The following is a 13134-nucleotide window of genomic DNA, read 5'->3' as shown; positions in this document are numbered from 1 at the left end:
GGAGGACCTTTCCTTCTCCTCCCTCCATGGTGGTCCGATCTGTGTTCAAAAGGGGCAGGAAAGCTGACTAGGACTACGACAGGTCACAGGAGACCTTCCATTTCCTTCATGAAGGCTTCATACACATCATCCTTTGTCTGTACAGAGATAGGGGCAGATGATCCAGCCTTAGGGGCAGCTTTGGTTAATGGGAGAGCAGGCTCATCATCCTGTTTTCTCTGGGAGGCAGCTGAAGCCCCTTTATTCTCCCGGCGCACTCGCAAGGCAGTGGGCACAAAGCGAGTGATTTCTGCCTTGGGGTTAGTGATCTGCGGCTTGGCACTGATTGTGGCCGTGGCTTTCTTCTCAATGGTGGCCGCACTGGTGTCATCCGCCTTGGGGCGCTGAATCAAGCTGGGTGGGGCACTCAGTACCCCAGGATTTGGAATGGGAGCTGGTGGGAAGAGCCCAGGTGGGGCAGGTCCTAATGGAGGTACCAGAGGTGGCCGTAACATGCCTGGGCGAGGAGGGGGAATACCTGTAAGAAGAAAAGAAAGCAGGAGCTGACACCACACCTGTGAGTCATAAAATCTTTGGTCAAAAATGTGCACAGGATCAGAAAGCCAAGAAGGAAAACAAAACAAAAAACCCCAAGATGCAGTAGCACTGTCTTTTAAAAGAAAAAAATAGTTCTCAACCCTGCACCAAATGCTGGGTTGAAAACGCTGCTGAACCTCAGACTTTGAAAGCTACAGGAGCTTGTGTATTGGTCCCTTTCAAATTTTAAAGTTATAATCTGAAAATAAAGTTCCCAGTGGGATGGATCATCAAGACTTTCAGTCACCAGAAATGTATGACCATGCAAAAAAAAAAAAAAAAAATCCCTGTCTCCAGTTCATTAAGTGGAGCATTGTTATAGCACCCTGGGGTTATTCAGAAACAGTCCAGCAGAAGTTTAAACTTTGAAATTCCCTTTTTGAGGACAGATTTCTTGCTACCAAGCCACACACAGCAGTATGGAATTACTTGATATTACACAGAAAAAGGTACAGCACAATGCAGCCATACAGACAGGAACAAAAGGAAACTAGTAACTTGCTTATACTTCCCGGTTTGGTCACCAACAGTAAAAACTGGGAAAATAAAGCAGGGAGCGGCTTGGTGCTGAAGCAAACAGAACACTTTACCTGGTGGGGCAGGAGGGGGCAGGCGAGGAGGAGGCCCACGTGGAGGAGGGCCTGGAGGCAGACCTGGTGGGGGGCCTGGGGGAGGGCCAGGGGGTCGCCCAGGTGGCGGTCCCGGTGGTAGAAGTCGAGGTAAAGGCCCACGTAGTCCTGGTAAGCCAGGAGGTCTCAGGAACGGAGGAGCTCCTGAAAGCATGCACACAAATGAAGAGAAATTTAATTCATGGTTAAGAAAACCCCAAACCATCCCATCAGCTAGTACCAAAGATCCTCAACCGCAACTTGAAAGCTATTCTAATGCTAGCCAGATGCCAGATTAAACTGATCATCTTAAAAAAAAAAAAATCTCAAAAAAAAAAAAAAGAGGCAGCAGTTTTTACTCTTAGAGGCAAGTTTCTTCATAATAGTCAAGTATCTTCTCTCACCTGTAAAGGAGAGCTCTTCTCCATGTAATGAAACAATAGCAGAGAACAGCTACTGAGCTGAAGTTGTTAAGAATTTAAACAAATAAAAGTGAAACATTTTTTCACTCTGGCATTTGATTGCACTTCTGACCTGAGAAGTAGTTTTTCTCTACTGAAAGTAATTGGTTTGAGGTTCCCCCTCTAAAGGATATCAGAAATAAAACTGTGGGGAAGACATGGAAAAGAACTTTGCTTGCCCCCTGCTCCCCATGGAAAAAAATCACATTGTTCATGTACTTATATAGAATACATTAAAATCATAGTATATACTGCTCCTCACCATAGGGCAACTATTGATCTTTGCAATGTAAGTATAAGAACTCAAAAGACAGATTTATACACTTTTTTAATTACAAAACAGCTTGTTACTGTTATCCAGTTCAGCTATATGGTAGCCCCACTAACTAAGACAAAATGAAGTGCTGTCTTGCCCTAAATAAAAAAAACCTCAAGTGTTTGCCCTCAAAAACCCCACACACTATCAAAAAAAGTTATTGATTGGCCCCATTGCTAAAAGTCTCCATCTAGGATTGACATAAATTCGAGTTTACTACTTATTTCATCTGAGAATAGTTTTCTTCCCTAACTGAACGGACTGAAATACATTCAGGTGGTGGAACAGCAGAAGCCTTCACACCACAGCTTGTTAAAAAAAGAAAAAAACAAAAACCCCATCAAAGCCCGTAACTAGGTAGTGACTCCCAATCCTCTTTAGCATGTCTTGTTCAGGGTGGGGTGTGAGGGGAACACCACAAGGAAAAAAAAAAATCAAAACACTGGAGAGGCACATGGCACCAGGCTTTGTTTTTCATACTCCAACACTGGTTCCACTGCTGCCTGTCAGCATTAGTGCTAACAAACAAGCCAATGTCCATCAGGCTGACTACAGCTACAGAAGCCTGATGCCTCAAAAGCATAGTACAGCAACAACAGACTGATCACAGAAAAGATCACACAGGTCTCAGCAAGTACCACACTGGGCTCTTGTACCTCACCTACAACACATTCTGCAGCTTCAAAACTCCCAAACTGATACACCGTCTGTAGTGCTGAGAGCCTGCATCCTTCAAACCAGAGTAAATCAAGTATTCACCTGGTGGAGGGCCAGGAGGAAGACCAGTGGGCGGGCCTGGAGGTCTCAGAGGAGGGGCTGGAGGTGGTCCTAGCGGAGGAGGCCCAGGCATAGGTGGTGCCTGTATTTGAGTTGGAGGAACAGGCTGTGGAGGTGGTTGCTGCTGTTGTGCCTGGGAAGTTGCTGTAGATGACCCAGTCTCTGCAAGAGCTTCCTCACTGAGTTGTTGTTGCTGTTGCTGTTGTGATGTCTCTTCAGACTCTGAGTCCTCTTCTTCCTCCTCCTCTTCTTCTGAGTATTCCTCCACTTCTCTCCCTTCTTCTGGAATTTCCTGACCTGGAAATGGAGATATAAAAATCAGTCCACAGGTAATATCTTTGTGAACATCAGAGAAACCTGGGTACACAAAAATAAAACAAAGAAAAAGATAAACCTTACTTCTAAGGAAAAAAAACCTAACTACATCTTATTGTTAAACAGAAAATGAAATTAAAAAATAAATATCACAGTTCTAGATATAGCTCTGACACCAAGAGCTATGCATTCCTGTGGGAGCTGAAACTTCTACTAACCCAAACTGCAGCTATTTGATCTAAGGTTTGTGGGAGTTTCCATGGAGGAGATGGGTAATAGGGATGGGAATATGACGTCAAAATAAACATAGTCCCCATGTCCAAGAAACTTTAGCGCCTTTGAAACGTAAAGGAACAAAAAAAACCCACTTCACTCATTGGTTAATTTTTTTCTGCGGAAGTATATTTTTAGGGAACACAAATCCTTACAGCTTACCGGCTGAGCCCATAGACAATCTCACACTTTCTTTTTCCCTAAGAGGTTCATATTTCATCTGAGCAATTGTTTAAAAGTTAAGCAAGATAAAATTTAGAAGAAAAAAAAACCCAGTACATCAAAAAAACCCTGTAAGTTGCTACTGTAACTTCATCTCTGCTATGCAAAAACACACACACTACTAGACTAAAAATAATGAAACAAAAAACAGCAAATACCTAACCACAGCTTATACTCTTAGCAGATGTTATGAGAATAAAATATTTACTCTATTCAATAAAAAATGTGCAAACAAAGTAAGCTTACCAGAGAAACCTTAACTGGAAGCCTAATGGCATATCTCCACTTAATGCATTTATCTGACTCACCTGCCATTCGTAACATCATGGCCTGGAGTGGAGTCAGTTCTTTCATGTTCTTTTTCTTTTTTCGTGACTTTCCAGGCATGTCTGCAAATCGTACGCTATGACCTGGGGAAAGTAAAGCATGGGCAAGGGCGGTGGGAGGTAGGAACAAAATAATAAAAATCAGATAGATTTAAGTCTTCTACCTGGTAAAGACAGTAATAGGATCATTTAGGTTAGAAAAGTCCGCTAAGATCGTCAAGTCAAACTGTTAACCTGGCACTGCCAAGTCCAGCACTAAACCATGTCCCTAAGCACCACATCTACTTGTCTTCTAAATACCTCCAGGGATGGTGTCTTGGTTCAGCCCACCTCTGAGCTAAACACTGGCAATTGTTCTGTCACCCGAAAACCCCCCTCTCAGACAAGAAAGAGAAATCAAGGAAAGAAAGGAAGCTCACAGGTTGAAACAGAAACAGATTTAATAAAACAATAAAACTAATATTAATACTCAAGAAATGTAAAGTACACAGAGTTATACTCAGCCCAGATAGTGGTTGCGAGCTGCACACTCCCAGAAGTGAATGCTGGTTGGTGAACACCTCGAGCAGCACAGCTCCAGCACAGGGATAACAGGCCTCAGGAGCAGAGCGACAGGCGAGACCCTCCGGGGACAGCAGCCATTGAGAGAGCAAGCCGTTCCCAGCGGACTCCCCAGTTTATGGCAAGTGTGACGTTTATGGTATGGAATACTTCTGTTGGCCAACCTGGGTCAGCTGTCTTGGCCTCCGTTCCTTCTAGCTTTAGCACCTGGCTATCTCAAGACTGCTAGAGGCCTTGATCACTATGGAAACCCACATGCCATGGCTGGCCATCAATTAAAACAGTATCTTACCAACTTTGTTCTCTCAGTAACAGGTGCTGTGGTCATCTTAGAAATACAGCTTTCCTGAACAGAAAACCGATTTTATGATTCTATCCCAGCAAAACCAGGACAGATGGCGACTCAAGCCCTGCTCTGGGCAGCCTGTTCCAGTGCTTGACAACTCTTCAGTGAAGAAATTTTTCCCAATATGCAATCTAAACCCCCCTGGTGCAACTTGATGCCATTTCCTCTCATCCTATCACCTGGTACCTGGGAAAGCAGACCCACACCCACCTCACTACAACCTCCTTTCAGGTAGTTGTAAAGGGCAACAAGGTCTCCCCTTAGCTTCCTTTTCTCCAGATGAAACAAGCCCAGTTCCCTCAGCTGCTCCTCATCCTGCTTGTTGTCTAGACCCTTCACCAGCTCTGTTCCTCTTCTTTGGACATACTCCAGCACCTCAATGTCTTTCTTGTAGTGAGGGACCCAAAACTGAACACAGTATTCGAGGTGCAGTGCTGAGTACAGGGGCACAATCATCTCCCTAGTCCTGCTGGCCATGCTATTTCTGATACAAGCCAGGATGGTCTCGGCCTTCTTGGCCACCTGGGCACACTGCCGGTCATATTCAGCTGGCTGTTAACCAACACTCCAGGTCCTTTTCTGCCAGGCAGCTCTCCAGCCACTCTTCCCCAAGCCTGTAGTGTTGCATGGGGTTGTTGTGACCTAAGTGCAGGACTCACCCTTGTTGAGCCTCATACAGCTGGCCTCAGGCCATCGATCCAGCCTATCCAGACCCCTCTGTAGAAGCCTTCCTACTACTCCCAGGCAAATCAACACTCCTGCCCAACTTGGTGTTGCCTGCAAACTTACTGAGGGTGCACTCAATCCCCTTGTCCAGAGGACTGATAAAGATATTAGACAGAACTAGCCCCAATACTGAGCCCTGGGAACATCATTTGTGACTGGTCACTAATTGGATTTAACTCTGTTCACCACAACTCTTTCGGCCTGGCCATCCGGCCAGTTTATTACACAGTGAAGAATACACTCATCCAAGCCACAAGCAGTTTCTCCAGGAGAATGCTGTGGGAAACAGTGTCGAAAGCTTTACTGAAGTCTAGGTAGGTAACATCCACATCCTTTCTCTCATCCACTACGCAGATGTATCATTCTAACATAATGATGCTCCTTACATAATAGTTAACATTGGTGTTACTGATTATTTGAAGTTTTGCTAACCTAGTATTCTCTATCAGTTGGTCTTCCCCAAGCAATCAGGAAAAAAAATATTATCCAAAAGCATTAGCAGTATGACATTTAGTTGTCCTCGTTGTTCAAGTCACTGAAGTGTAAGTATATTTTACACTGAAGCTTAATTTTTGTAGGGTACCCTACCAATTCAATGCTTCAGGTGAAAAATAGCTTGTAACCTTATTAAGTTAACTCAACTGTTAAGAAAACAGGTCCATCTGAAAAAGATGCTTCACTTCCAGATAGTTTCCTTCTGATCCATTTACTAATAAAAATTCTTCAGTTGGAATTCAGGTGAGTTAGAACAGAGTTAGCTGGCTAAACAAATTACTTCTCCCCCCAGTCAGGAAAACAGACACAAACTCTGTTACATAGTGTTTCTCTTTTTTGGAGGGGGGAGGGGGGAGGGAGATCGATCAAACCACAATCTGTAACTTCCCTCTTACCTGATTTCTTTTCTTCACCACCTTCCCTCTCCTTGTCATTATCACGATGCAGGAAGTCCTCGCCTTCACTGTCTGCATCTGACCTATCGCTGTCGCTATCATCGCTACTCTCATCATGCTTGTCTTGATCCATATCCTCAGGATAGCCTTCATCTTCACTGGTACTAGACATGTCGTCATCATGTCCTCGCTGTCCTGCAGGAAGCAAAGTATTGGAGTTTATACATTTCCTAAATACAAAATACTCCGTCTTTCACACCCGTGTATGTCTACAGTTAGAAAAATTCCCCTAGCAACAGCGTGGGCATATTGTCAACCCTTTACTGTTTAGCACATATGCTTAAAGAATATTTTGGAGAGTCTATTTGTAAGATTTCCTATTAACAAGCTAGCTAGTTTCCACAGCAAACAAGTGAAGGCAACTCCTACAACTCATGAGTTCATTTCTATACAGCAATCATCCCCCACTGAAATACTTTGATGCCTTCTGGTATGCAATAAAGCTGATCTACCCATTCACAAAAGGTTCTGGGGGAGATGCAGTAACTGTGTTAAAAAGGAGGACCTAGGTTCTCTTACCAAATCCATACGCAGGATGGGTTTGGATTTTGGGGGTTCAGGTTTGAGGGGGTTTTTTTTCAGTTAGTTTTTGTTAGTTTGTTTTTGGGTGTTGTTTTGTTTTTTTGAAAAGAAAAGACTTCTCGGAGAAAGTTGGGGGGTTTTTTGCAGGGTTGTTTTTTTTAAAGAATAATACATACAATATTTCAGCCTTGTTAATACTACATGGGAAAACGTCCTGTTCATCATAATGAAAAAACAAGTATCTGAAAGTTGTAAATTAGAAGTTTCAGCATTTAAAAATCTAGCTGATAACAAAACTGCAGGTATTATGAAATATACTAGAATCACCTCAGAGGTACTCAGAGGTACAATCACTTTTGAAGAGTCCTTCAAGTAGTATTAACACCCATACTGCCAGAGAACACCCTGTCTAGGGCACACTATGTTCAGGACAGTACTATCCATAGCAAAATACAGAGTGAAGGAAAACCCCAGACAGTAACAGGAAAGCCCTTACCTGCTTCAGAACTGTAAGAAATCTCCTCTTCTCGCCTTCGAGGAGCCACCTCCAAGGTGAAACCCACTTTACGGCCATACATCTGTAGGACTTGAGGTGGGGGTGGCCCTGGAGGAGGTCCAGGGGGCTTCCTGCCTGGCGGTAAACGTGGAACACCAAGGCCAGGAGGGGGAAGTACAGAAATGGACCGAACTGGAGGTCTGTAAATAAGAAAGAAAATGAGAAACACAAGAACACAAATGAACAAAACCAAACATGGTCTTAATAGAACTCTTTAGCCTTCTCTCATCATTGTTCACACAGAAGCCTTCTAAAAAGAATTATGGACATTCATAAAGTATAGATGTGTCCTAAGGAGTTTACAACCTCAAAGACATGACTGCTGAAGATCAGACAGAAGTAAGCTTCTCAGAAGGCAACTGAAGATTGAAAAAGGCAAGTATTGAATCCCATGACAGAAGCACAATGAAGTAGCAAGAAAGTTTGTGAAAACAGAACACTATGAGAAAGAAGCAGGAAGAACTAATACTAGAATGAGAAACCTGATAAACAAGAACACCAGGAGCTTGAACTGAACATACTAACAAGACAAAAAAACATATACATAGCAATTTAAGGGGCATTTATGTTCAAAGTTGCAGGGCTTTAAGCTCTAGCATTTATCTTTCTGCATATCAGTAAAAGTCATAATATATTACTCATAAGCTAATTTAAACAGAAACCTGTAACAGTAGGGACAGATTAAGGAAGAATTTGGTTAAAAAAAGTATAATTCACTTGCACAGAACTCCCGACTTCTCCTAGTCAATATTACCTCTGTTTCTACCCCTAGCTCTTTCCCAGTAACAAAAATGCTCCTTTTTCTTTTTTTTTTACTTCCTCTCCAAGTTGGGTTTGTTGTTTTTTTCTTTCTTACCCATAGGCTGATGTCTTCTTGAGGATAGAAGGTGGCTGGGCCCCTGGAAGGGGAATGTCCTGTATGAGGATGTTGGAGGGAGCATGTGGCATATCTGGTAAGGGGATACTTTCCACTTCAACATGCTGAGCATTCTAGGGGGGGGTGGGGGTGGGGAGGGGGAGAAAAAGAGAGAATGGCTTACTCCCACAGAAGCTACTGCACAACCTCATTACCTTTCAGAGTACAGAACACATGGGACCTGCCATCACTTGCCAAATGTGTCTGTTCTGAGGTCACATTATCTTGCAGCAGTCCATGAAAGACATTTGGGAAAAAGTCCGCAATAAAAGCTTTCAACACAAAACAAAGCACATGCAGTGCACCCGTGGAAGGCTTTAGTATTTCGGTCAAAACTCAGTCAGGTTTCCATCTCCCTTTAGACCTTGAGTCCCCAGAGTGGAGAGGCTGCAGGCAAGTATGCCTATTTTTAAGTACCCAGACGGCACAAATCACAGACTGCTGCATATTCCAAAGGAGAAAAAAAAAGTCTTACAGATACTTGCACTTGGGCAACATTATGTTCTCTAATATGGTAAGGAAGAATGTCAAAGAAAGCTCTTTAAAGGAATGCTAAAGGATTCTCATTATTTCCAGCAACAGATTTAGCAGAAATTCACAGATATATCAACTGCACACTCACAGGTTTGTTTTGTCTTTAACACAGAAAACAAATTCTGATATTGTTGATTTGCAACATAAATTTCCCTTTCCCCTGTAATTTCTTGTCAGAGAAAAATATATCTATATCTGATATTTCTATATCAGAGACAAATACAGACTTGACAACCCCCATGCTACCCTCACTTAAATGCTGTAACTGGAGATACTATCCAAATTAATGTAAGTACTCAATATGGGCCACATAACACATACTCTGGTCTCTTATAAAGTTCCCTTCCTTCGCAATCGTCAAACCTAATGAGCAGACAAAGAGTATACAATACCATAGTTACAAGCCTAAAATATAACAAGCATTACCTTGACAGCATCAAAATACTGGCTGAGTTGTGATCTCTTCTGCTCATACTCCACTTCCAGCTTGCGCAGTTCTTTATAGATGTCAGGATTTTCCTTCTCGTATAGCCGCAAGATGCGCTCAAAAGTCTCACGGAGTTTTTTGCGTTTATCCTTTAGCACTTTTTCATTAAGTTGTGGCTGCTGCACTGGGTTAAACTCTAATCCAAGACAGCAAAAAACAACCCCAAAATTCTTAAGTTACTCTACTCCACGAGTGAAAGAAATGAAACAACTTCAAAGCAAACAACTTCCCTATTTTCAGGAAGTCTTCAGCCCTACAACAATCCCCTCTTCCAACTCCATGTCACTACCATGCACACTACTCATTCTTTACATCAGCCACCTTCTTGCAAAAAAAGTCATCTTTAATAACACCACATCAAAGCATAATCAATCCTTGACTATTTATTGAATCTCCCCTTCTAACCAGAAAAAAAAAAGGTTACCCTATTTTAGCCTCCCAGTCATCCCTTAAGACTATGTTATGCATCTACATAAACCACTGCCTAAGCTCAAAACCTGGTATCTCTCACTCACCCATTTCATCCAATTTTTCCATGTCCCGGATAATCTGCTTTGGATCTTTCATCTTTAGTACAGCTGCTCGTACCATCATTCGTTGCTTTTTGTTCTAAGAAGATCAGAGATCAATGAGATCAGAAGACTGTCACAGGAGAAAGAGATAGAACCTTTCTACCAAATACCCCCCTCTCAATATTCCCAGTTTACAGAAAAAAAATGCACCTCAAAATGCCCTGCAAATATTAACCACAGCACACATCAGCAGCAAAGGCAATTAAAACTTCTGGGACTTTTAATTCCACTATCTTGCAATTTACAAATGCTTCTATAATTCATTTACTCCAATTAAGACACATGCAATCAACAAGATAAACCAACTGGCAAAAGGTATATCATAAAACATGCTTAAAAGTATATGAATTTGGGGTGATTTACTTGTGGGTTTTGTTTGGTGGGTTTTTTTAATTCCCAAGTGCTTACAATAACGTATCAAAAAGCTGTAATCACAAGTTAAAAAATAGTAGATGATGATGAGATAAGATTGCTAAAACAAGATTTATGTCTATGTTTTCTTAAACTACTTGTTTGGACAGTATTTTCCAAAGTGAATCTTAGGACATCATCAAAAACATCTGTGGTCTATTAATCAGCTATGGCCCATTACAATCATAAACATGATACATAGTACAGGGAATGCCAAGTAAACATTTCTGATCTCTTTATTTACCTTCTTTAGTTCCCTTTTCCGAGCTTCCTTCCCTAGAGAGGAGGGGAAAAGAAAGAGAAAATAAAAACTTGCAAAGGACAGTAAGACCCATGAAGAACCTTTCCTTCATCAAGACTAGTGCTGTTTCTAGTTCACTCAGTTCAGTCATTTTGCAAAGACTGTGTTTAACTCATCTTCCCAGTAAGAGAGAAATACAGCATGAAATAGATTTCTATTTCGTGTGTGTTATACAGAAAGAAAGGGAGATATAGCAGGTTTTGTGTCTCCAGAAGCAGGGGTGTTTCTAAACAAAAAAGAACAACAGGGAGCAAAAGCCAGTGATGTGTGCAGTCATGAAAGGATTGCGGCCCAGTGCTGAAATAGAGCCAACAACAGACAACACACTTTAAAAAGATACAGGCATTCAGTATGCATGTAATAAAAAGGAAAACACACAGTTAGACAACTCCCTCATCTAACCACACCATCTGCAAAATTTGACATGTTCCTCAAACTCTAGCCTCAGACAGATAAACTATGTCCCAAGAAGCAGCTTGCAGTTTCGCCAACAGCTAGGTACCAAGACCTTTAAACACTGATAACTACAGTAAAAAACGACAAGGTAAATACTCAGAGAAGCAGCAGCATGCAAGCAGCCTTCTCAGGAAGTTTTCACACCAGCCAAAACTGAGATAATGTTTTTCAAGTTAGGGAAACTCAGTTCTGATTCACAAGTGAGAATCTTATCCTCAGAGAAAGCTTTTTATCTGCTTCCCTAGGACCCCCCTGCCCCCATTCCCATCTGCTTAGCTTTTATGGATACTTACGGGCCTGATCTGTGGGATTCATGAACTTCCCACTCTTGGTGGATGATGTAGATCTCCGTCCCATTTTGATTTTTTTCCTCCCGCCTCAAAAAAAGGAAGAATTTAAAAGGAGGGAGAGACCTGGAAAAGATGACATGGTGTCAGGTCCTATGCACCAGTAGCTTGAGTATGCTTATTTCTCCTCTCTATATCAGCAATCTTGCTCCCTCAAAAACTTCAAATATTTTCGAGGTCCTTAAACCCTACTACAAGCTCAGACATTCAGATCAAAATCACCGTACTTTAACTAAGTACTACTATTTAATTAAGTACCTACTTTAAATTAATCAACTAGTTCACTCCAAGACTCAAACCAAGCAGCTTCTTGCTTACACTACAGAGGGGCACAGGGGAGGGAGAAATACATATTCTGTTTTTCTAAGAGCATATCAGAACCCTTCTAGCATTTCTTTTACTCTCATAAAAGTCTTCAATTTTTCCTTCCTACTCCTCTCATTTTCAAATGTTTACCACAAATTTCCTCAGCCTTTTAAGCTGCCCTTGATTTCTCTCCCCAGCACCCAGTGTATCCATTGGCAAGTGTTCTGCACACATCCGTGTCTTCTTCTCTTCGTCATAGACCACTGCTATACCACTGCCCTTATGCTGCCTACCTCCATCAGTATTATTTCAAGCTGTGTTATGACAACCAGAAAAGAAAAAGTTATTCTGGAAAGAATTACTTACTGTCTTTAGACATTTGTTCAACTTACAGACAACTACAGAAGTACCCAAACTACAGCCAAGAATGTTGCCTCCCTCTCAGTTCTCATCTCCCCTCACCTCCAGCCCTACTTCCCTGCTAAAAAAAAAAGTATAAATGAACACCACACACCCCTCCCCCAACATCCAACAAATCCCACCCCAAAATCTAAAACATCTTCTGAAATTTGGGAGTTGACAGTATACAGCTTTCTAGTCACCATACTGCATGCAAATAGATTGCAACCAAAGCGAAAGTATTCACAAGTTCAGTCTGAAGTTCTCTGCAACCTCACTACAGTCACCATGTGCATCCTTCTGCCCCAATTACAGAAAATGCCATTTTTAGACTACGAAATGACATGCCTCCCCTTACCTCCTAAAAAGAAATTAAAGCACAGTGTCTCATTTAGTGCTTCAAGACCTCACTGAAGAGTTTCCTAGCAAGCTCCAAGAACTGACCACATTCAATGCACTGACTAGTAAAAATCTACAGAGCCTTGCTCATGGCTCGTACTACCAGATTATGCTCACAGTTGGCCTGCTGTTTGCAAAAGCACCCTGCAATTTGTGAGCACCGATAGCATACTTCCTACTTATAAGATTACACTGATTTTTTTTTTTTTCGCAAGACACTACCATTTCTTTAGGTGGGAAGCTCACCAGAGAGGTAAAAGTTACATTAGAACTCCGCATTTCCCAGATTTCTAACATTCTAAAGGGTAAAGGGAAAGAGAATAAACTTCTGAAACCCTGATCTCGAATCCTTCTAAGGACACAAAGCAAAGAGTTTCAACGCAACAAGTCAACAGCCAAAGGAGGAAAAATAATCAACCACTAAATTTAGGATTTTTGGGCCACTGGGGAACGAGACAGAAAGTCTCCCAT

General features: G+C 42.0%; 1 protein-coding gene across 1 annotated transcript; it reads right to left on the bottom strand.

Moving 5' to 3' along the window:
* Window positions 1-83: 83 nt before the first annotated feature.
* On the bottom strand, window positions 84-12088 carry WBP11 (WW domain binding protein 11; the record flags this gene model as incomplete). Its single annotated transcript, XM_082014147.1, has 11 exons — window positions 11506-12088; window positions 10700-10731; window positions 9988-10081; window positions 9412-9608; window positions 8392-8525; window positions 7476-7675; window positions 6398-6592; window positions 3857-3958; window positions 2721-3035; window positions 1167-1349; window positions 84-517 (listed from the first exon to the last, which is right to left on the bottom strand). The coding sequence occupies exons 1-11, from the start codon at window positions 11567-11569 to the stop codon at window positions 84-86; spliced, it is 1950 nt and encodes a 649-aa protein (XP_081870273.1). The 5' UTR covers window positions 11570-12088.
* Window positions 12089-13134: the final 1046 nt, after the last annotated feature.

The sequence above is a fragment of the Phaethon aethereus genome (genome assembly GCF_964289735.1).
Source record: "Phaethon aethereus genome assembly, chromosome: 1".
NCBI lineage: Eukaryota > Metazoa > Chordata > Aves > Phaethontiformes > Phaethontidae > Phaethon > Phaethon aethereus.
This window is presented reverse-complemented; position numbering and strand designations above follow the sequence as displayed.